The 25495-nt window shown below is 40.5% G+C and overlaps 1 protein-coding gene across 3 annotated transcripts in view; it reads left to right on the top strand.

Moving 5' to 3' along the window:
* The window catches only part of ENPP1 (ectonucleotide pyrophosphatase/phosphodiesterase 1), a 78238-nt gene that overhangs the window by 9962 nt on the left and 42781 nt on the right, over positions 1-25495 (top strand). The window contains exons 1-2 of one of the 3 annotated variants that reach the window (XM_068415967.1): positions 9507-9698; positions 24960-25032. In XM_068415967.1, coding sequence (XP_068272068.1) covers positions 9507-9698; positions 24960-25032 — 265 coding nt within the window. Of the gene's footprint in view, positions 1-9506; positions 9699-24959; positions 25033-25495 lie in introns of those variants that run through there. The other 2 variants (XM_068415986.1, XM_068415975.1) reach the window with 2 other exon arrangements.

Here is a 25495-nt window from a genome sequence, read left to right as displayed (position 1 = left end):
GGTTATTCTGAATACTTTTCATGTAAGCCTTGCAAGGATTCAGTATTACGTAGTTCATAGGGTACAATTAATGCTTACTTATCTCTGCTCTTCACATAAAACTTCTAAAAAGATAGATGTCTGGTATGTACTTTGAGACTTTAAGCTCACACACAGAAAGAAGAATAATAATATTTTCCTTCCATCCTCAAAACCCATTCTATTAATATCTATCTTCCAATAGACTTCTGACTGTCAATCAAAGCACATCATTACTTCAACTTAAGGAATTGCTTACCCTACCTCTCTCCTCCATGGAGAGTAATTCAAAGCAAACTCTGGACCTTTTTCTAAATAGGCTAGATTAAAAACATGATTTGAGATTCAAAATATAAGAAGATCTTGTCTAGCTGTTGATTAACAGTTCTAACCATGTGTCACAGGCCATCACTATAAGTCAACTTGCTGTCAATGAATGCTGTCATGATTATTGACACTGAACAAGTCTAAAGGGATAACTAACAAAGAAGTGCCTTAGCACAAATGCTTTGCCATCTTCAAAATGTCAGCTATCACTACTGTTCAGATGCTTTCTCTGTGAAATATGCTGCAATTCAGAAGGTAAGAGTAAGTACCAGGGTGACTAAGTGCAACAACCCTGTGATGAGTTAACACCCTGAAAGTGTTATAGGAGGATACTCTCCAAAGACAAGCAATTCTTCAGAAGCTTAAATGGCTAGGCTCAGACAAAGTGATTTACCAATAACTTGTAAACTATGTGGCCAAGATATCTGGTACACAGAGCTCTTGGAACTTTCTGTGAAAAAGGAACCCCAGACAAAAACATTCACTAAAATTACATCATATTTCTTTCTGGGGTGAGGGTAAAATGTCTTTTAGACACCACTAACATCCTGAGTCAATTCAACCTCCCTTAAAATACATAGTTGAGTTTGGCTGAACACACTAGATTTAAATGATACAGTCTTAAAGGAACATCCCTACAAGAGCTGATGGTAAAAGTGAGGTTTTTTTCTTCCTGTCTTCTTACAAAAAGACAAATGAATAGAAAAATTAATAGAAAAAATGAGCTTTTAAGCTTTTCTCTGGAAGAGCTCTTTGTCAGGTAAATTTCATACACTTGCCTTTTGAGATATTTTCCTTTTTTCCAGCTTCTTAGTCTTAGCAGGAAGAGCTCATATGAGAAGGCAACACTAGCACAGAGTCTGCATTACATATCCTACAGTGAGGGATGCTTAGCCAAGATTTGCTGAGTAATACAGACTTTCTCATAAGTGATGGACTACTGAAAAACTGGGGACAAACAAGTTTAGGCAAGGGAAGCAAATATGGAATGAGCAAATCTGTCTCTGACATCTGAAGATAATCTGGTTGTGGCATGTCCATATAAGGGAATTGCTGATTTAGTTTAATGTAGACATCTGCAAAAAAAGTTTGTTAACAAATTTGACATAAATTATTTGGGAGTTTTATAAGGGATGCTTAACTCTACTCCTCAGAAGATTCATTTGCAAATTAAGCTGGAACAAAATGTGGAGTGAGTAGGGAACGGGCTGAGTCTGCTGCCTGAAATACTCAGTGCAGGCTTGGAGTCAGCAGAGGAGTGGCTGCTCTGTTTGTCAAAGACCTGCTTTTTTGTTATTTTGTTTCCTGAATAGATGCAGGAGTATTGCCTTCCACTCCTCTTATGGGCCACAGGAAGGTATGAAAGGAGAATAGTAGAGACTGGAAGAGTTATGGTTCTATTCCTTTATACTGATTGTGGAGCCAGTATTGACTAACTCGCCATGTGTCCCTGTAGGACCAGTTTACCACCAAGAATATTATGACTCATATAAACATACTCAAATTCTGCTCTGAAAGTAGGGCAGTGGGTTGAGTTTGGATGGCAAGATATCCCTTGTGATCTTCTGGGCTCCTGAAGGTCATGCCTAGGGCACCTTGAATGAAACTTGGAAGAATGTGCTTCCTGGCATCCCCCGCAGTCTGAATTAGCTGTTGTTCCCAACACCTAGCTCTGCTGAATCTCTGGAGAGTCTTTTTAAGATGCCTGGGTCTACATCTGGAAGTAAACATGCCTTGTTTCCCTTTCCTGCTGGGCTTCTAGCCATGTGCCAGAAAATGGTTTCATTTTATCACTCTGAAGCAGCTTTACCAGAAGCAGTGTTGTGCATCCTCTTGTACTTTCATAAATATTTCTAAAGATCTGTTTTCATAAATGCAGAGGAGGCAAACTATGGAGCCCAGAAGAATAATACTGAAGTGTTCCCCCAGAATTTCCCTGGCTAGTTTTTCATTGTGAGAGTCCAAGAGGAAGCAGAACGGGTTAGCTGGGTGCCAGGGCAGAGTTGAAGACTCTAGAGTTGAAGGAGGTTTGGGGTGAGCTCAGGTGCTGGTCCCATCCACTCACACTGTTTGGAGATGAGAATGTGAACATTTCCTACCAGGAAACAGGGTTTTCTTGCTTGGTGAATTTTTCTGTATGTGCATGCTCACATCAAGCCAGAAGCAGCACAGAACCAGAAAGAGTGAGCAAGAGATGTGTGCCAGCAAGGAACTCGGGCACAGACTGACTTGGCAGTGCAAGGACAGGTATTTATGCTTGACAGTAACAACATGTAAGACTCTAATGTTAGCTAGTTGTTTCCATTGGAAAAGAGCTGTAGTCTTCATGAGAAAACATTATTCTAGTCAGCTTACTTAAGGATTATTAGAGAGCTCTAAAATTCATGGTTGATTAAAATTTATATACAGATGTTGTTCTTAAACAGTGTTTAAGCTTTCAGAAGTGCTTGTGCACAGACCTGTCAGGATTGCAAAACCAGATGTCCAGTGAAGGCTGTGTTAGTCAAGACTCCAGAAACATGGAGTATTTGTTGTTGTTGTTACTTTGAAGCACAGAAATGCCACAGCTATTCAAATTACTTAGAGGATTTATAGATGTCCTTTTACGGAGGGGAAATTTGATCCAAACAACAAAACGTTTTCCTTAGGTGTTTTGTTCTGTTGAATCTGATCATCTCCTAAACTTACGATGCTTGCATATACAGCACTGAAATTCAGATGAATGAGAAACAGCATCTGCAGCATTAAAAACCAAAGATGCAACTTCCCCTCTCTTTCCTCCTCTCCTCTCCCTCCCTTCTCGAGATGTTTGAGTTTTATCTCTTGAGTTTTCCAGTTGGTCTTAATATTATACTTGTCTTAATATTAATAACAACATTAATATTAATGTTAATAGTGTTTAAACTCCTGTCTTATGCCTGCATAAGTTTTTTTTTCTGAAAGGAATAACAAATGGCACTTCTCTCATTATTCCTGGACATAGTATTTTAATTTTTTGTGTGGATTTTATTGAGTAATATCGTATTTTACAATACCAGATGTTTCCTTAAATGTGCAACAAGTTCACGGATCATTTTTTGTCTGTTAAACATGGGAAGAAACAACTTGCATTATAAAAATCACATTTTTTTTTCATGACAATTCAGTGCAGCCAGTCTTAAAGCATCATTCTAGGTGCGTTTCAAAAGTAAAGACATTTACCAGAATCTTGTTTTGATGACATTTTAGTATGTTCATATGAAATAGATGTTGTTCCAGCAGTGAAATACAAACTTGGCATTCCATGCACTTGCTTCCAGTAAAAAGATAGTGAATGCCAATGTCTGTAGCTGAAAAGATGACACGCAAGATCTGAATGGTAATGCTATTATACAGGGCACAGGACTTTCTCAAATTACATTGACCTACATATTTCACATGATGACAATAAATACTAAAATTTAAAGAGGTATTTCTTCAGGCACCAAGAATTAAAATGCAAAACTTCCCACTACAGAATGGGGTAGATACTAAAAGCATGCATGTGTTCAAAAAGTGGTCAGACAAGAGGAAAAATTATCTCAAACAGTATTTAGTAGGAGACCTTCCCTCTGGCTCAGAAATCTTCTCAGATGCAGATCTTTGACCGCTCTTTAACCTGATTTAATACAGCAGTTGTACTCTTAGGCATGAAATAAAGGTGGATTTCAAAACTGTCTATATGATTTAGGAGTAGAAATCTGTCTGGAGATGCAGGACGTGCATTCCTAAATTCCTTAGGCATTTTTTCAAATCTCTGCCCCCAGCTGACCATCTATTTCGCAAGCTGCTTTCCCTCCCCCCCGCCCCCCTCCCTGTTTGCATTGAATCTTTTTCATTTCAAGTTGTCAAAAATCTATGAGATTTAAGAGGATTTCTCAATGTGATTTAGGGTGGTGAGGCTGGGCCTTAGGAATACGTCTAACAGATTCAGAGGAGAGTTAGTCAGTGTAATTTCACAGCGGCCTTTCTATATGTTACCTTCTGGATCACCAAGTTGTTACAGATGCCTTAGAAGAAATGGGTTTTAAGGCAGGACAAGTTGGTTGTAGCATGTCTATATCATGCAGAGACCAACATTGATGAGAATGCAAGCATGCCTTCTGTTTATTTATGTAGTTTAAATCACAACACGACATTTAACTTGTGAAAGAATGTTTTATCTTCTTTAAATCACCAGCTAGCTGCAGTGAATGTTACAGTACCTACACTATTTCTTTGTTCTAGACTCCTCTCAGGTTGATAAGCACTGCTTTTAATCTCACTAGAAGCAGCACTGAATTAACCCTTCAGGTCTTCAAGAAACCACTGGACTAGTTACTCGAATGCAGTATTTTTCCTTTTTTCCCTCCTTCTTGTTGGTGAACATTCTACAATTTTTCCACCATAGGTACAAAAGTATTGTTCCTGGTAACAGGCTTGGCTTGTGCAGATCACTTAGATATGGTTGGTGGATTAGGTATTAAAACTGTGTTTGCTAGAGAGATTACACTGATAACTAACAGTGTAATGAATGTCTGCTTGGGCAGCATGAAAGTATTTAAACATCTTATAATGTGCTTCCCACCAAATACTGCCAACACATTGTTATCATGTCAGGATTTTATAGTTTAAAGGTGTTTAGGCATTTTTTATGATATCAAATAAAAGCATTTTTATATAGCTTAGAGAGACAGGCAACCACTGTCAAGTAAGTATTTCCTATTGCTAAAATAAAGGCTTTTCATTGTTTGCTTGTATTGTTGTCAGTGATCTAACAACTGTTAGATTAACAGTTATTAAATTTGCAATAATCTATGCCTGACTAGGACTAAAAGCAGGCAGGATTATGCCATTTTTCAATGATACAGGAAATATTAGGTGATCAGTTTATTATCCTTAGATCATATTTTTCTTGAAGACCAGCAAAACAGCCAAAAAATGGGTAATTCTTTACAAAACCAATTTTCTTTGTGTAATTACCAAAAAGGGGGCATTTTGGAGAGCAAATTTAACAAATTCTGGAACAAGCTGTTATAAAGGACTAAGTCATTCTAAGATTTTTCCTGACAAAGAGACAATGTGATGGAAAGTTCGGAACCCGAGTCCTGCAATTTGTGTCTTGAAACTTTACCTTGCCTTTGTGTCTTGGATCTTTGCTCAGCTATGTATCATCCCTTGATGCTGATTTTACAGGTACAAATCTGAAAAACACAGTCCAGTCCACAGAGCGTGATGTGCCCATAAATGCCATGGGATGTCTGACTTCATTTAGGCATTACTGCCAGACACAATACAACAGTTTCAGATACACCTCCAGTTTAATTTGTCCCTTTTATTAAGGATTTCTTCTATTTTTGTAAAGTTTTAGACATACTTTGAGTGCTAAATAAAACTCCCCATAAGGGTATTTCAAAACCTAATTCCTAATTTTTCATTGATTTTTTGAATAGTTTACAATGCAGCTCTCAAACAACAATACCACAGAAGTCTGCACAGCAGGAGCTAAGAAACAGAGCTTCATTAGCTCCCGTGGAGAGTCCAGTGTTAGACTGAGCAGCAATGCTCTTTAACAAGCAGCTTCAAGCTTTTAGTCTGGAGCTCCTGGCCTTTTTTACCGTTACAGAAATTTTGCTGAGGATTAGAGACAATGCAACACAAAACAGTTGCCACAACCACCAACCACAGGCAGAAGGTTTATGCTGCAATTTAAGGGTCAAGACCCAGCCAACCTGGATCTGATTGCCACAGGCAACCTCGCATGATGGCACTCTGCCTGCAAGCTCAGTCTGTCCCCCGGCTGCAAAAGCAGAAAGGGTCTCCACACTCTGGCTGGAATCAGCGGATAGACCACTTATGTGATGAGGTGCAATTTACACCCTCTGTCGCTAGCCCATAGTTCCCATTTGTGCCATAGCCACCTCACAAACTGGGGTCAGATGAGAGTTACGTGGGTACTTGGTGTTTGCTCTGGTCTGAGAGACAGACATTTGGTGGAGATTTTATCGAGGTAGAAAAATGCTAGTGACAAGTGTCACAAGCTCTGCGATGCAGCAGCATGGAAAACTCCCTATGTTTACCTTTCTCTCCTACTATATCATTTATGTTTGTTTGTCTTCCCTGCAGCTGCACGACAAATTAAAACTGATAATCTCTGATGACTCCCTTTACAGCTAAGGCCTGGAAACACAAAGCTGGTGTCGGTGCTGTTCTCCCTTGACGTTTGGTGAGGCAGTTTGATTCACTCACAGCTGGATCTGGCAGCTGCAATGGCAGCAGCCCTGGCTTCCTCAAAAGCTTCCTCGGTCTCTGTTGAAATGGCCACAGCAAATTCTTTGGAATTTGGATTTGCAACCTCAGTAATCCCTGCAACTAATTCATTGCACAATGATGCCTTTTGTCACAGATTTGTTAAAATGGTATTGACTGCTATTTAACAATCTCCTCCCAAAGAGATCAAGCAGCTGTAGATTTCTGAAGGTTTAACATTGGAAATGTTTTGTCTCTTCTCATAGTATTCAACAGAAAAGATTTTTCGCCTGCTTTCTTCAGCAAAACTTTTTTCTTCAAAACTTAGTCCTTTATGATTTTCCATTCTCCTCTTGCCTAGAGTACCTCGCCACTGTCAGCTGAAATGAGCGTAATTCTCACTGGTAGGTTAATTATTTTCCATGCTGGTTAATTATTTTCCATGCTTATCCTGAAGAACCTTAACTGTTTGTATTGACACAGAAAGCAATAATAAAATTGCGGGTGTTTCATGAATATTTGTACATAGAAAAGTAACCGTTAATGAATAGTTACTGAATGAACAACTCAGAAGTTAGCTCCAGCTGCAGAATATCCTTTCTTTCTATGGAAAAAAAAGATACATTTTTGTTTGTGATGTAGTTATACATAATTTCCATTGAATCATCAGTAGACAGCATGTGCTATTCAAACTGTTGAGTGGATGAATTACACAGGACAAGGAGATTTCTATTTAACTTATTCTTAAAATTAATCAGAAAATATCTTTTTACATACGAAAACATGAAAATGAAAAATGAAGTTTTCATTATTTGTAAAAAAAACACTTGAAAGCTTTTAATTTTCTCTGATTTTTTTTTTTTTTTTTGCGGGGGGGCATGGCATTTTCCTTCCTGCCAGTGTGACTGGAAACAGAAAGAAAAAGAAGATTTTAACTTAAAACCATGTGATTGCAGTATCTTTTCATTTTTAGGAAAAAAAAAAATGGGGTTGTTACTGCCTCTTGTTGCGCTAGCTATTAAAACCACATTCACTGAAAAAAAACTCCCAATTTGGTTATATCAGTTTCCATAAGTATTTTAAAATTATCAGATAATCAGTGTTCACTTTACATTTTTTTAATAGTCCAAATGTCAAAACCCTTGAACATATAGTAAGTTGTCTGCTCAGCTGGACAGTTGTTTGAAATGCTGCGTTAATGCAATAAAGGAGACTTACTGTAGAATCAAGAGCTTAGTTCTCACGGTTTCTGTTGCATGATCACAGTTCTCACAGATCTCTTTTCTTTAAGATCAACTGAAATAATAGTGTAGAAATTCTCAAGGCTGCACCTATGAAACCTCATTAGATGACAGCAGGCATATGCAGGCAGCTCTGCAGTAACCTTCAATATGCTGTGAGCTGTAGTAGCACTACAGACCAAGCAGTTACGTAAATGCTGTTATCTTTACAATTATTTTTAAAGAAAAAATGTAGTGGCAGCTTGACTGTGCAACTCAGCTGAAACAGAAAACAGAGCAACAACATTTTGACAGGGATCAAAATCACTTCCAAAGGAAATTTTCCTTTCACTGTAGCTATTTTTCAGAAAATATGGATTTTGTCAGAAGCTATGCAAGTGCTGCTCTTTTCTGAGTGCATTGACAGTTAAAATAAATCTACCACAGACTCCTCAAGCCCTAGGAAATCAAAACCATCATCACATTAGAACTGAAAGTCTAATGTCAATACACATAACTATACATAATATAGTAACTCAAGAAATAATAGAAAACGAGAGATACTTTTAGCAATTTCAAGTTTAAGTGTACTTTGAGAGTCTTGATGCTACTGAACACTCCCACATCTTAGAGAAACGAAGAGTAACATATTCCCCAGAGCCAGCAGGCAGGCGGTACGTACAGTGCCTGAAGTAACAGCCATACCTACATACGCAAACCCAACCCAACTGGCTTTGCCCACGGGCAGACAGGGTCGGTAAGAATGCTAACAGCCCACCTCTCCCTTGCCAAACAGCAGGGCCGAGTTTAGTGAGAATCAGTGGGAGGGGATACCACGGGGCAACATGGGGCCTGTCCAAATACAAGACCAGAAGGGTCTTGATGAATGTCACCCTAACGCCGCTGCACCCTCTCAGCACGGCCTGGCCTGGAGGCAGTTAACCCGAAGCCGCCCCAAACGAGAGGAAATGTCCCCTGGAAGGGCACTGAAGCCGCCTGCTGAGCTCCCGCTCCGGGTGTGCGGGCACCCGGCTGCCCTGATGCCCCGCGTGGGGGAAACCCTCCCCGGGAAGGGGCGGGCACTAGCAGGCAGGGAGAGAAGCACCTTCAGCCTGCGGAGGCGGTCAGCAGCCAGAAATGAAGCGCCGGCGAGCAGAGCTCGGGTGGCAAACACGCACCGGGGGCTGGCTGCGTGCCTCTGGCGGCACCGGGACCGGCACCCCCCGCCCCCGCGCACACCTGTGCCGCCGCCGGGCGGCTTCGGGGAAGGCCGCGCCACCGCCCCCGCCCGCTTCCCGCGGCGGGGGTCGGGCAGCGGAAACTTTCTCCGCGCTCCCTCGTAAACACGGCCCGGCGCCCTCCCCCGGCCGCTATTTTGGAGCGGCGTGATGTCACGGCGAGCTGCCACCGGCCCCGGGGCCCCGCGGCTCTGCCACGCCGCCGCCCTGCCCGTAGGGAGGGGCGGCCGCGGCCCGCCCTCACCTGCAGGGAGGGGGCGAGCGAGAGGGCGGGCAGGGAGGGAAGGAGGGGAACAGCCCGGCTTCCCCCCTCCGCACCGCAGCCGGCAGGGTGCCGGCGGGGGAGTGGGGGCCGCCGGCGGCCGCGCTCCCGGGCGGGGCGGGGCCGGGCCGGGCCGGGCCGCCACGCTATTAATAGCCGTGGCCGCGGCAGGCGGAGGGTAGAGGCGCAGGGACCATGCAGGGCAATGGGCAGCAAGTGGCGGTGGGGAAGGGCCATGGGGACCACCTCGGCGGGATAGGGGCGGCTGACGGTGGGTCGCAGGCTGCGGCCGTGCCCATGCTGCCGGCCATGGAGGTGGCCGAGGAGCCGGAGAAAGCTGCGGGCGGCAAGAGCAAGGACCCCAACACCTACAAAGTGCTCTCGCTGGTAAGGGGTGGGCGGGCGGCCTTCCCAGGGGCTCACTTCGCCGGCGGGTGCGTGAGGAAGCGGTGCGGCTGAGGGCAGGTGTTTCTCCCTGTGAGGCTGGGGAGGGCCCCTGGAGCAGCCGCGGGCTCCTCTGCTGTCTCCGAGGGTCCTGGGACAAACTTGTCCCGCGGGGCCTGTCCCGCCGGTCTGGAGAGGCGTCGGGAGAGGGAAGCGGCCCTCGGCACCAGCGGCTCCTCGGGATGCCCCGGCGCGGTGCTGCGGGACGGCTCCCTCCCTCCCTCCCTCCCGCCGCAGCAGCAGCAGCAGCAGCAGCAGCAGCTGGCTGCGGGGCGCTGGCGCGGACGTTGTTGCTTGTGGGCAGCAACCTGCCTGAAACGGGGGCTGGCCGCTTTTCAGGTGGTTTATTTTACTCTGTCGACAGCACTCAGGGTTGAACCGTCTCAGTTCTTCTGTAGTGTTAATGGTTGTCCCATCCTCCATCATGTGGTTTTAGCCGTTCGGAATATGGGGATGCAGCAGGGAAGACAAAAACAGGCTAAAACAGGAAAATATGGCTTGAAAAGCTGAAAAGAGTTCAAGAGCCAAAAGGATGGAGGAAGTATAAAAACTTGCTTTTTCACTGAATTTGAAGTACTGTGGATTGAAAGTTTGTTTCCAAGTGCTGCTTGGAGCCGCTTTCAGCCCTGATTCCGAGGCCCTGGTGGCCGAAGCCATTGTTAGCAGGTAGGTCAGTTTCCAGTTTTAGCCATGCTGCTGTATTATAATTATCCACCCTGTAGAGATGTGAAAATAAGACCTTCCAGACTGCCTGGAGTGATCATTATGAGGCTAAAATCATTGTCAAGGTGAAAGAACTGCAGCATTCTTGGAAGGAAGCTTCCATGAAACTGCAGCAGACTTTATTACATGTATTTATCCATGAGTAGTCCTCTTCCAATGTGTTAAAGCATAAGGATCAAGATGCCTTTCCCAATCTACCTATAGCTTTTTAATTTGGTTACTGTTTCAAGTGAACCGTTCACCATATCATAGCGACTACATGTTGGTCATACTTCCTGACATAATGAGTGGTAAGTTGCATTTCCAAGTTTGGCAGAATGTTAGAAGAAAAATATAAATATTCATGTAAGGGTCTATGGTAGTTTCCATGCAGAAGTTTTTTTGGCAACTCTTCTGGAGAAAAGTCCTCCTAATAATAAAGGGTAGTGGTTTGTAGCTTGTTTCGTTACTTTGTTGTCTTCTGGGGAGGTTAGGTTGTGCTGTAAAAGCCATTGCAGTTGGGTGAAAACAGCTCAGCTTTTTTCAGGCTTAGAAATAGGTAGTAATAGTGGAAAATAATCATATGCTATTCAAAGCTTGATGATGTTGCTCTGAGCTTTTTCGACTCTAATGCAACAAAATGATTAGAGATACATAGCCACTTAAAGACTGGAGTTGAGCACAAGTTAAAATGTTTGCAAGTACTTACTTATTCTTCTGAACTAAGTCCTTATTTTCCAAACCATAGCTGTTCCCTGAAGACTGGCAAAACGTTCATCTTGTGCTGACTAAAGTGTCAAAGTATATGTCATCTATACAGAAATAATTTAAAACTTCTAAATATACATGACCATGAAGTATTGTTTTCAGCTATTGCAGACACTGAGATAATTTAGAATATTCAGAGAATACTTGAGAAACTTTCTGAATACTGCAGGTGATATTGGATTGAATAAAGCAAGAATATATTTAAGCTAAACATCATGCTAGAAAGTGGAAAACTGGAGTTGGAAATGCAAGTTTGTTCTTTCTCACAAGCTAGCGCATTTATAATGCATTGATGGTGTCATCCTGGCATAAGAAAGAAGTGAGTAGACTTATTGCTTGGTGTTTTGGGTTGGGCAATATGAAACTATAAAAGTGACACTGTGCAAATTAGACATAGGTGAACTCCCTTTGCCTGCATCTACCCTAGTTGCATGCACCATTGCTTCCTTTACTTAGATAAAAAAAAAAATCTGGTTTCAGGTAAGTTGATGTGTTTTTTTTGTAGAAACTGATGAATGCAATTCTGGCGATTAGAGAATACTTGAATTACTTTTTTCTTTTTTTCTGGAAAGCACAGGCTTGCTTGCTTTCCCCTCTTCCTATCTGTGTGCCCGCCACCTGTAGGTGTCTATACAATTTGTGAACACAACCTTGATGTTCCCAGCTTCTGTCCATGACCTGACCTCACCCTGTTACAGAGGAACTGCAGACTTCACATGTACAAAAGGTTGTACTGTGTGGACTCTACCCATGGGTTTGTTGGTTGGTCCAGAAGCCTTTGTGTTACACAGCAGTACTTAGTTGTTAACTGAATGTATGTTGGTTGAGGGAGGATGTAGGTAGAGCAGGAACGAGTATAGAGTCACCTCCTATCCTAGCAGAGCTTGTTATGGCAGGCATAATTTTAGTTCAGCTGTAGGTTTTCATACCATGCAGGTAGCTGTTCTATTGCAGCTGCACAGGGAGGATTCCCCAAATGGTGGGACAAGCCCACAGATATTTACTAACTCACGGTTCTTCCCCAAGGCAATGGAATGCAAACATCCAGCTTTGGGTAACTGTGAGAGGTGGTGATCCTTTTATCCATTTATGTAATTTCTGTGTGCACTTTTCATTTAGTGTCTTACCAGTTTTCTGAGCTCTTAGCTTTGTCCCTCAAAGCCCAATGAGCTGTTTGCCTGTTTGTAGTCTCTCCAGCCTCACCTGCTGCCATGGTGTGACTGAGCAGCATGCTGCTGCCCAAGAGCAGTGTAACTTGCTTAGGTTTCAGGTTTTCTATTCCAGCTTGCCAGTGACTCTCAGGCATTGCATTTTGGTCTGATTCACTCATTCCATTAAAATAAAATTTTCCATGCGTTTATAACAGCCGAAACACTGATGGGAAAAAAGGTAACAAAATAGACAAATTTTTTTTCCACAGTTTCAGACGTTCTTTGTCAGAACTGGAAAACTCATTGAAGCTGACGGTTTTGTTAGAAAATTTCTGAAGGAGTTCCTACCACTTGAGAATTCCTGATTAGAAAAATATTATCAAAAAATTTCAGTCAGGGTCCAGACTGAGACATTGGAAGTGTGTTAGTCTCCTCTAAAGAGTAACTCAAACATTTCAGAGTGCATACAGATAATAAGTTGTGAAGTTTTACAAAATATTTTTAAGTGTGTTCCCACAGCATTTTTTTAAGTCTGGGATTATTTTTTCCCTTGTACTTTTTTCATTAAGGCAGTCCAGTCTGTTTTTAAGACTAGTGTTTTATGTGTGTGCCAAACACTAAACAGTCTTCTGAAGTTTTCTTTTATTGAATTGCCTTCTGCAAGTCATTGAGAGGGTAGCTAGAACTTGTGTAATACCTGTGAATTAAAACAGTTTTACTTAACAAATTAAGACAGCATAACTCTTAGCGCATACTCCCAGAAAGCTGCTCTGTGTTTTATGGCTGGTTGCAGATGTAGTGAAAAGCAAACCAGGATATGTGATTGCACTCCTGTAGGTTTGGTGTCTCTTTCTTTTGGGTGGTTAGTGAACTCTTTATCAGCCTGAGGATCAGACTAAGGCAGTGGGTGCGACAAGGCCTTGTAATCATCTGTGAACTGAAGCCAGTGAAGGATACCATGAAAAAGATGGCATCCTTGGGAGCCTCTGCTCTGATCTCGGTTGTCTTTTTATCTAGCAGTGAAAGTACGCTGGGCTGTATCCAGGAACTGGTAAACCAAGAGAAGTTTTTTCTTTCCCTATACTCGGCACTTCTTAGATCCCACCTGGAATACTGTGTCCAGACTGGGGCCCTCCAGTGAAGGAAAGATCAATTCAACTGCAATGACTTCAGCAGAGTGCCACCAAGGTGATCTGGGGCTGGAGCTCTTCTCCTGTGAGGAGACGTCAAGGGACCTGGGCTTGTTCAGCCTGGGGAAGAGGTGGCTTGGATGAGGAACACCTAACAGCAACCTCTCTGTACATCCGAGGATGTCATCAAGAAGATGAAACCAGGCTCTGTACTGGTGTGCACAGTGGGAGAATGAGACAGCGGCAATAAGTTGAAATGAGAGATTCTTACTGGATATAGGGGGAGAAATCATTATGAGGATAATTAAGTGTTGGAGCAGGTTGCACAGACAGATTGTGTTGTCTCCACACTTGGAAGCTTTCAAGGCTCAACAGCATAAAGCCCTGATAGGCCAGGTCTGAGTTCAGTTTTGACCCAACTTTAGGCAGGAGATTGGACTAAAAACCTCTCAAGGTCCCTTCTAGCATTATGATTCCATAAATCTGTTTCCAGTGGTCCGTTGGTCTCTATATTAAGTTTAATGTGTAAGATCTGAATCATAAACCCCCATAAATAGTAAATAAATATGACTGTCTTGGCCCAAGGGAAAGTATCTCTCATCAATTAATATCTGCCACTGCTGCAGTCAGGAGAGAGTATAAACATAGAATAGAGATCTGTTGGTTATCAAGATATTTTGTAAGAGAGTCCTGAAAGTTTTTCATCACTTTCTTCCAAAATAACCCATAGCTGCTGACTTTTTGCTCATACAGGGAAAGATAGATGTGCTGTGTGAGCATTTTGGAGACAGCTCTAGGTTGGTTTGTTTTTTTGTTTGGTTTGTTTTTTCTTCCCTCACAGAGATGAAGGTGTGGAAACAACCTTTTCTTATGTAGATGTGTGGAAGATTGCATACCTGTTTGTTTGTTTTAGTGCTAATGGTTTTCCTGCTAAATATGTTTGAGGATGCCCAAACCTTTCTATAGGTTAGTACTTCTTGGAATAATGCATTACTATGTTCTTTCTCGAGAAAAGATGCAAAATACCTATTTAATGATTTTATTTAATATACTTGTCAACTTAATCTACATCTGCTGTTGTAAAAGGAAAGATGGAGAGCAGTTAGTGAGAAAGTAAGTGGGAAATGAGTCAGAAGTAGTGTGTTGGCCTAGATCCTTCCAAACCTTGTTCTGCTCTCAGGTTTGGGCCTCTGAGAGGGGTGTGATCACTGGATGAACTCTTCTGTCTTCTGCTGTTGCTTCTGTGTTGCTGCAATGTGGTCTTGATTCCCAGGGGAGGGACTAAGCAGAAAGCTGGTTCCAAACTCGTGGATTTTCACTTTATGCTCATCATACAGCCTCAGGAGTTAACGTAACTCATGTGAGCAAAGACAATGGCAGGAAAGTGTTCATGCCCAGACCTCGTGATTTGGAACATGGTTATTGACTTCAGCCAACTTCAGTGTGGTATTTTTATAGGTATCAGTGAGTTCTTAAGCACTGTATTCAAGGACGCTGTACTTTGTGCCTGAGTTTGGGAGACCTGGGCGCCATGTACAGTCTTTCCTTCAGTCTTTTTTGGCCCTCAGCAAATCATTCCATTTCAGACTTTTTTTTTTTGTACTGTTTTGCTTTTTGTGTCTTGCTTTTTCCTTTTTCAGTAAGGAAAAAGTAGTCCTTGCTGAAATTACTTGCTCCTGTGAGATTGCTGGATTGAGCTTAGATGGGACTTTGGTGTTCCAAGAAACTCCGCGCAGTTTAACAGTAATATTAAAGTGACTGACTGCTAGGTGATTTAATATTTTTTGGCACTAAACATCCTTTGGTGAAATATGAAGTAAAAAATGACAGTGACAGGATGGCCATAGTTTAAATAGACTTTGAAACGCTGCTTTTGGTTCAGAAATATTAAAGCAGTTCTTGGCCAGTCTCCAATATTTTAATATTTTGTAGGAAATTCTATTCCAATGTTTGGAAACAAAGGTGTTTTACAGTAAGCGTCTTGCCTGTCTGCCATCAACGTTACAGCTCTCCAGCTCCAATGGTGGCTTGTTTTGAATTCTGAAGACACAGTAAAAACTGGTGTTTGACAAAAGATTTTTGAATTGCATTTACTGTTGGTATTGCTTAAATGCATCTAATTAAAATGCAATTGTAACTAGAAATACATTGTTATCCAATTTAATCCATCAAAGAAAAAAATTTGTCTTTTGGTGAATTTTAAGATCAGCATAACTTTTAATGTTTCTCTTCAGTCAACTCATTTTTCCAGGAAGACTCTGAATAATTCTTATTATTCACAGGGAGCAGTAAACCCACAATTTCTTTACTCTTCTTCAAGTGGGTACCTTCATTCTGGGTATTGAAGACAGAAATCATAATTTTGCTCTCATACAGTAAAAAGCTAGGAAATATTTAGCCATTTTACCTCTGAAGGGTTTCCAGACTTAACTTGTCTTCTTGCTTTACTTGCACTTTACTTCAGAGAGCTAGTCAGCATATCCTATCCTAGATGACAGAAGCTAATATGAAACAGACAATATTACCTAAAGAAACACTTGCAGGAATTGAGGCTTTGTCTATATTTAAAAAAAAAACCAACCCAACCAACCAAAAAAAAAACCCCCCCAAAAAACCCACACAACAAAAAATTGCACTTGTATAAAAATCTTCACCAAGGGGAAGTAGGGACTGCCTTTGTTTATAATTTTATTCAGAACTCATTTTAAATTTTATTGCCAAACTAGGTTGACTTTGGGTGAAGCTGTGCCATAGTCAACGGTGTGATTGCAACTTTGCTAAGCATACTTCAGCTCACTTTAATCTGGGTAGTTTAGGTATTGCTTTCAGCATAGACAAAACTGTGGAGTTTAGGACAGGCTGCAAGATACTCTTATGTAGCTGAGCTGGAGGATTTAAGCCATCTGGGAGGTTTCGGTCACCCCTCAGAGTGCAGTGTGTGAGTGCTTCTGGCTTTCTGGACTCCAGCTGGAGTGCAAAGCTTGGAACAGGCTGAAGTGTGTGTGACTTGTGTGCTTCTGTCAACACTGCTGGCTGGGTGCCTGCCTGAAAACATCCCTGTTGTACCTAGGAATTTGTGTGTAGACTATTTGCTGATGGATTAGGCTGTAGTGTGCTAGGATTGGCCGTTTTGTCCATTCAGGCAATACAAATGAGTGAGTGGGGCCATGATTACTGTCATGTGCTCTCAGATTTCCTGCTTGAGCATTCAGAGCTCTCAATCCGTGCCTTAGGGTCTTCATTACCTCTCTTTAATTTTGCAGTAATAGTCTTTGCCTACCTGTCAGGCACCAGATGAGGGCAGGTCATGCTGAAAGAGAAGGTAAAACTGTATCCAGGTATGACAAGAAGGCAGACACAAACAGCAGCCTCATTGAAAAGGGACAGTCTCACCATACCTGAGCAAGGTGAGCAAAGCAGGTTTGGGGATGCAAACCAGGTTCAGCCAATAGTCTAGACTGCCAGATGAATATATAGTGATGAGGCAGGTCCAAGGTGAAGGAAGGAAGTAGAGTCTGTGAGTTAGGGTCAGGGTCAATAGAGTGCTTGGCCAGGATGGACGTGACTGCAGTGTGGCTGTAACACAGCTCAGGCAGGAACCAGAGGCAAGAGCTGGCTAAAACAAGGTGAGGGGTGACTCTGCTGAGACTTCTTCTAGCTTTTTGTTGAAGAGCTGTCTTCAAGGCTGGTTGAGGTTTCTCAAACAGTGCTCTCAACAGCTGAAACAGTGTTGGAGAACTGTCCCCAAGCACACTCAGCCAAACTTCTGTGAGGGAGGAGTGTGCTCTTGGTCTGAACACCACTTCCATGTAGTTCTGCAAGGCTCTCAGATGCTAAAATAATAAGGAAGCACATTAATAGTTTAAATGGATAGACTTTCTGTAGAGATAATTATTAACTTGAATTCAGAAAAACTTAGTTACTGTGCTAAAACTGTTAGATTTCAGGCAAGGCCAAAGATATAAAAATTAGGCAAGGCTTCCTTCCAATTCCTGCTCTTCAAACTTTTTTCTTGGCATTCTTTCACTAATATCAGTAGAACTTCACAAGGAGTAAATTGTTCTGATTTGACTTACCATGGAAGCTACGTTCCTGCTGCTTTCAGCTGAAAGGGGGAGCAGAGCAAACTAAAGGCTTTGAAAACATAAAATGTATGAAAAGTTTCTCATCTTGGAGCCAGTATTAGAAATTAATATATTGGCACACATCACTGTGACCATATGCTACAGGTAGTGGATAAATACTTGTTTGCCAGATTCTGTCAGACAGAACATTCTTTGAATGTGCTGCATCGCAGTAGTGTCCCATTTGACTGAAACAGTAGTATATATGATTTTCAGAGAAGCTGTTTATAATGATCAATATTGGAATGGTATTTTGAAAATAGGACAGGAAATATATCAAAACTATGTAAAAAATATACTTTCTGCACAGAAAAGCAAAAAATACTTTTCTGCACAGGTGTTGCACAGGTCAACTGTATAAAAAGTTGAGGGCAAAGAAAAGTAGTAAAGTAAGGACTTCTGGCAAATAGGCAATTGTTTAACTGTTCAGCACTGAACAAGTTAGCTAAGGAGAAAAGGGAAGTAATGAGATGGGCTTCTGTGTCAGTTCTGGCCTTTGTTTGGGGAAAATGGCCAAAGGATTCAGGGCTAAAGATGTGTTTGTGATCAATATCAGTGTGATTAGTAAAGACCCACACTGAATAGCTTTGAAACCTTATTTGTCTCATCTTCTTCCCATACCTCTTTGTGGTTCTGCAATTTTTGACTCTCCTTACATTCTTACGGTGTTTTACAGGATTTCTTCACTTGCTCTTTAAGGTCACTGTGTCTTCCTGCTCAGCCTAATGTTGCGGTTATGGTGGCAGTAGCAACAGCATCTGCCATGGAAAAATGGAGGTGAATATAGGTTTACTTGGTATATTTGGTGGTATTATCAGTACCCAGTAGAAGTAGCCCTTTACACTGTTCCTGTTACAACTCTAATGACAGTACTATAAATCGAAACAGCTGTAGCTTTATTCTTGAAAAGGGATTTTTGGAATAGGAAGAGCATGAAGATGGCTCAAGGCCATATTTTCTTCTCCAGTTTTGCTTTTATTCATGGGTCAAGTGCAGCTTGTTTGGACAACAGTTTTGAGTTGACATAATACTGACAGTTTCTTGTCTTTCATGTAACTCTGCATTCATATGTGGTTGCCACTAAAGCAGATGGCATCTGGTAGTCTTTGTTCTGTGTTCATAGTCAGCTGTGCTGAATAAAAGAATTGTGTTTGAAAGTACAGTGTTTACTTTTTTCCTCATAAATCAAGATCAGTTTTCAGTCCTGTTTATCCTTAGGTTTTTACAAAAACCTACCTGCTGATTAAAGAGCAGTCAGCTGCTATCTATTTTCAGGGAATTGAACCAGAAGTTATATTTGCTCTTCTTTCTGGCTAGCGCATAGTTGCTCTTCAGTTTCTCTCTAAATTCTCCCATGATGTAAAATGCACTGAAAAACAAAGCGGCCATGGGTAAAATGTGTGTGCATTGATGACAGCTCATGTGTTAATGCCTTCCAGGAGAATACGTACCTATACAGTTGGACAAGCAATAAATAAAAAATTTTAGATCCTAGCTGACAGATGCTAACTCTGTTCTATCTTTTTGTCTCCTTGTTAAAAAACAGATGCTTGAGTAGTTTTGGAAGATATTTAGAAAGCTATGGTATGATAATGTCTTCTGCTGATAATTTCCTGCTGAATGAGCAGTTACCACTTTTTGGTAAGCTCCATGAAGGCTTTTCTCAATATCTTACAATGGCTTGAGCTACCTTTAAAACATTCTTGTCCTTTGAATGACCTTAGGTTGCAACAGTATGTAATAACAGTCTTGAGAACATTCAAGAGAAACAGAGAGTAGACCTTATGCATGCTGCTTTGACAAGAAAAACAATAATCCCTGTACATTTTTAGGGTAAATCTTCTTTTAACTCTGAAAAGGTTTTGGATGTAAGCTCCAGCTTTTCCATCCACTGACTTCAGGATAATTAATTCACCTTCAGTGTTTCAGGACAACCAGGACCTGAGAGCCTCAGCAGCTCTCCTGTTCCTTCTGGGCTCTAGGTGTGGAATGTGGATCAACAGAAGCAAGCCTTTGAAGAGCATAAAAATATTTACAAAGGTGAAAAAAGGAGATGAGTGGTGCAAGAAGGAGGTGGTGCATTTGTTTCAGTGCTGATAACTTTTTTAGGCGATTTATTTAGCTATGTAGCTGTGCTGGTGTGAGTGAGTACCCACCTCCTTGCAGTTTAGCAAGCTTCATTAAATATCCTCTACTTTTGAATAAAACTGAGCTGTTGGGGGGGTTATCCCTGTTTAAAAATAACTTTTACAAGCATGAGTGTTCCGCTGCCCCTGGCCAGTGTAGATCCAGTTTTCTCCTCTGTACAGTATGCTTTTTGTGTTTTTAACAGTGGCCTCTTAAAGACAGAAGGTGACTCTGTTCTTACTTGAAATTTATTATTTATTACTGTGTTCTTTACACTTCTGCAGATTAAATTCTTTCTCAAAGATATTTTGGTGTTAAGGTCCACATCATTAGTCATCTATTCTAGGCACACAGAACAGTGAAGACATAGTATGCTCTTCATGGATCCCAGTGGTTTTGGAAAATTCCATGGGTTTTTGTAATACTCTCATTACAGACCCAGTATAGATGTTCTCCCTTCATGGATAGACATGGCACAACTGTAAGAGTTAATAATGGATATTAGAATGGAAAACCACTTCTTTGCATTGCTTCTTTATTAATTGCACAGTTGTTAATGGATGTGCCTTAAACCTTGGAGTGACAAGTTTTGTTGGCTGTGGAATACCAGAGATGAAGAAAAGAAGATGGAAAGCAACTGAGTGCATGGTAGGCAAAGAATGAGGAAGATCCATACAGAAAGAAACTTAATCCAGAATGATTATTCCTTAAAAGAAGTATCAATGCATTCTTTGCCAAAGAAAATGCAGACTAGAAGAGTAGAGGGGGAGTATGGGAGATGAACAGAGCTAGGGAAGCGTGAAGAGAAAGGGACAGTAGCATTGACTGTGTAAAGGAAGGGTAAAATATGATAGCAAAGGAGAGGTGACAGTAGCTAAGGGTGGTGAAAGATATATTTGTATGTCACTAAGACCTGTACAGTTGACTCATCTCCTTGGGATCTGGTGCCTGCAGCCTGCATGCTTGCTGTCTCTGGGGCCCTTCCACCAGCTCCCCAAAATCCCTGCTGAGAAACGCTCTTCAGCTGCAGTTCTAGAGATGAGTGACGGAAATAATTCTAACCATGTTATCATATTTCCATCTGCCCAGCTCAAAATAAAAGGCTTTTGAAATGTTTTTGAGATTGCAGTTTTCCAGACACTCAACCACCTATTCCCAACCCCTGTAATGTTTACAAAGCAAAACTTTTATTGCTTCCTCCCACGTAAAAGAAGCAGTGATGAGACAGAGATTCATCCCTAGATGACAATGTTTTTTGATTCCAAAACAAACTTTCTAAAAAATTTTTTTAAAACAAAAAAGGACACTTTCTTCTCTGCAGTTGTTACTGTGTTGGTTTAAAAACTTTTCTCAGATACTATATTAAAACCAAATCTGACATTTTGTCCTAGCAATCTCTCAAGTTACAGACCATAAAAAGTTCGTGTGCTGTGTTTGTGTATGACAAGGCCATGTTCTTTAATTTTATTTGTGTTCCTACTAAATGTTGGATTCCCATATTTTTTCTTAATTGCACCTTTTTCTCAATTCTTGCTTTATCTTTTGAGGGGAAGAGCATGGGGGAGAAAGAACAGGTAAGATTTTCTCCTTTTGTTTAAAAAGACAGACTAAACCTTGAAGGCAGGTGGTAGGTTGACAGTGTGGTAGTAGCTACAGATTTGAGTCTGGTGCATACAGCAGGATGCTGCAGGGTTCTAATGAGATTCTTGATAGTAAACCTTAAACTACATGTGCAGCTACTTTATGTAGATTAAAAAAATATATAATCTTTACACAGCAGACTGCAGCATCCCAAACCTGAGCTACCTGTATTTAAAATAGTTCAGGTAATATTAGTGACCTACCTGCTGCAGCAAGGTCCCATATAGCAAGAAGTAAATTAGTACATATTTGGGCTGCAGCAGTGAGATGACTTTCTGTACTTGGGTGACCTTTAAAGCTAGCTTGGATATTCCTCATCATTTGCAGAGCTGATAATCTTAGAGCCTTTCCACTGACAACAGGTCAACTTCTAGTGTAACACCTCTTGCTGTGCCTACTCAGGACTACTGCTGTTGGCTGGCATTAGTTGCTCCAACATTGTTCCAGCTGAACACTTGTGCCATTTGTGTGGATAATATCCACATGACTGAAGTCATTTAGGCTCAAGATAAAGCTTTGATTCAAAGCCTCAAACACTAAGCTGCAATTACATGGTATAGTCTACTAGGTTAGAGTTGGTTGTCCCAGAATGTTGTCAAATGCTTTACCTCTAAGCTTACTATTTTTGTGAAACTTATTTATTAAGCATTGAAGAAAGGAAGAAAAAAAGAGGGGGAGTGGGGAGGGAAAAAGCTTTAGTATTTTACAGTAAAATATTTTTAAGACTATAATTTAAGCTACTGGGACTAATGTTAAGAAAGCAAAGGCTTGAATGTAATGAGTCAATAGAAGTTCGCAGATCTTCATTTATTATAGGTGGACATAGTGTACCAGCTAAGGACCTGGACCATGTTTTCGCTTGTGTATATATAAGAAGTCTGAGAGCAGAACTGATTTGTGGTAGAGACACATTTGTAGTATGCTGTGGTTTGTGACGCTGTGAGGGTTCCAGACTATTGCTTGCAAGAAACACAAGTTGTACTATTGCATCAAGTAGCATTACCATTTTGTAGTATTTCCTACCCAAAAGAATATTCATATGCCTCAGTCAACGTAATCTTTTCATGTTTTTGCTTGTTGGAATTAATTATGCTCATGGCAGTGTAAAACTGAATCTGGAATACAATACAAAACTGTGATTTTTGTTACATTTGGTGCCAAAATCTCAGGAATTATTTGTGAGAACTTTAATGGGGATTTACCAGTTTTAATTGGGAAGTATTATAATGCTTCCAGTTTGGAGTGGGTTTTATTTAATTTTATTTTTTACATTAATTTGGTGTCACAATTAAATTCCTGGTTTTCAAACATGCATTACCTACACTGAAGCTCCATAAGGGCATATTAATAGTACATTTAGTGGCACTGCAATGTGTTTTCATTACAAGGATGCCTTAGGTGGCATAAGTCCCATAGGTCACGTAGCTATTTGAAGATATGGGAATAAAGCTCTTACAGATAGAGAAGGTGTGGGTTTTTTGTTTGTTTTGAAGCATGTTTGTGGTTACATGTCAGAGGACGTTCTAATCTTTGATCTTAGTAGCAGGGCCTGGTGGGAGTAGAGAAGCACCCTGAAATAAAATGTTTTCAAGTTGGCTTTCTAAAAAAAATGAATAGATTTGTAATTTCCAAATAATAATATATAAGTTAAAAGGACAATAACGGGTTTTACAGTCTCCACTGATTTTGCTGGCCTTTGACGTCTTTCATCTGACGTCCTACCTACCTAGCTGTGCACGTGCTCTTATTTAGGTGATATTTCATATGGAAGACTTCAAAGGTCCAAAACGATTTACATGAAAGACAGTACTGTTCATACTGACTTAACAGAAAATGTCATTGATACTGCACATGTTGGTATGCTGTTTAAAAAAAAAAAAAAAAAGGCAAGTACAGAGCTCTGCAGTTGTGTTTGTTCTTCACAGCTGGGTTAATGGAGACTTGCACCTTTCTATCAGTTGTAGTGTATCTGGGTGCATTGATAATACTAGATTTTTTTTTTTTCCTCATTCTTTTTTTTATTTTCCTTCTTTCTCTGTCAATTCAAAGACAGATTTGAACTCAAAAAGTACTTATTTCTCTGCTAGACATTGTGTTGAATAATCTAAGATTCCAGATGTGCCTGGTTCAGAATTCTAGGCCAAAGTTTCATCAGGTCCAGTCTATAATTCCCTTTTTTCATGAATGCTATATATGTAATATTTTTGATATTTAATAATTTGGTTGATGATAATTTGCACTTCACAAATCCAGAATAATATCTGAATTTCAATGATACACATTCCAGAAATTGCTTTCTTACTCTCTTTATTAACTGCTTAATGAATAAAATTATATAGTGAACTGTATATTTGTAAAAAAAACACAAATAGTTTTTTATTTACTCAAGTGTTCAGTCTTTAAAAGTAAGCTTGAGAAATAATTAGGTGCATTTTAAAATGGGATGGATTTTTGCCACATCACAACATGATTCAGGAATCATACTGAAAAGACTGACTCAGCAGCTTTTGCTGATGGGGAAGGAGGAAAAAAGGGAGAGACTTTGTGTAGGTGTGTACATAAAGTTATTGAAGTATTGCTTGAAAGCAATTTTTCCTCAAAAAACAATGCCTGGAAAGGTGACATGTACATCTTCTCCTACCCATACCTCCCCAAATACTTCTTAATAAGAATGCCAAAAGTCCTGAAAGAAAAGGCACTGTAATAAATGCAGGCTAACTACCTTATTATATTCTACACTTGAATAGAACAGCCATCATGAATGCATTGTTGGCTTTCCTGGACTCTTTAAATACTGTATATGCATTCATAATATATATGCTTTTTCTAAAGAGTTTATGGACCAAATCCAATACTAATGAGGTTAAAAGGAATCTTTCCCTGTATTTCAGTAGGCTTTAGATCTTGCCCTGAAATGCTGGGCAAGGACAGTATGGTGCTTGTTTGATAACTTTAATGCATTCAGAATCCAAAGTAAACATGACCATAGTTTCTGGTCAGTGTAAGACACTGTGGTCAGTTTAATGTGACATCCCACAGTTGCTTACCATGGTATGGACCAACATCTAGTATGAACTGGATGCTAGGAAGTGGGAAAAGGTTTTCCTGCCTAGGAAAATTATAGGTATCACTTAAGGACCATGCCTTCTGTTTGTAGTCTGTGGTCAATGGCAAAACTTCTCTTCACCTTCTTAGAAAAACCTAGGAGAAAGGAAGAAGTGGAACAAAGAAAGTTTTCTATAAAATTGATATATATGTAACATAAACATCTTATTTCATTCTCACAAACAAAAAATTATCTTCTACATTAAATAACTTGATAAGAAATGAAATACACAGGCCCAATCTTAAGAATATTCATGTCTGTACACCATTAATTAATTGCAAACAACATGACTACTTGTGTGAGTCAAAACTGCTTGCGAAAGCAGTGAAATCAGCCTCCTAATCTGCATGTTTATTGATTTTGGGACAATTGTATAGCATTAAAGAGAAAATGAGGGCTTTCAAAACCATTCAGTGGTCATTTAAGATTACTTTCTTTTCCTTCCTGTTCCACAGGTACTCTGTGTCTGCATGTTAACGACAATCCTAGGATGCATATTTGGCCTGAAGCCTAGCTGTTCAAAAGATGGTAACTAATATGCTTTTTATTTAGTAATATTTCTTAGCAATTCCTTTTAGTTTCTTTTTTTTCTTTTTGTGAATTAATTTTTATATTATCAGAACACCACCCTTTCTTACTGCAGGAAGAGGATTGGATGCATTGCTTGGAGCAGCCTCGGTCAGAGGGGAATGAAAATACCAGGAAATAAACCTCAGGTGTACTCAGTACTTGTGTGTACTCACTTGAGAGGTAAACTGATCCTGGTACTCCGTGTCTGGTCTGGCAGCTTCCATGTATCCCAACTGTCATTGTGGTGATGTCACATGGCTGGCTTTTCTCAGTTCACTCAAAAAAAAAACCAACCAACCAAACAAAACCCAACAAAAAACCCAACAATTTTATTTCATGTTGTCCTGGAACATTTGTTTTTCATCTTTTCCAGTCAATTATGGGGGGTAAAAAAAAAAGTTATTTTTTTACTGGTTAGAAT

Source organism: Nyctibius grandis, chromosome 1 (genome assembly GCF_013368605.1).
Source record: "Nyctibius grandis isolate bNycGra1 chromosome 1, bNycGra1.pri, whole genome shotgun sequence".
Classification (NCBI taxonomy): domain Eukaryota; kingdom Metazoa; phylum Chordata; class Aves; order Nyctibiiformes; family Nyctibiidae; genus Nyctibius; species Nyctibius grandis.
The sequence above is the reverse complement of the archived record's forward strand: the minus strand, read 5'-3'. Positions and strand labels throughout refer to the sequence as shown.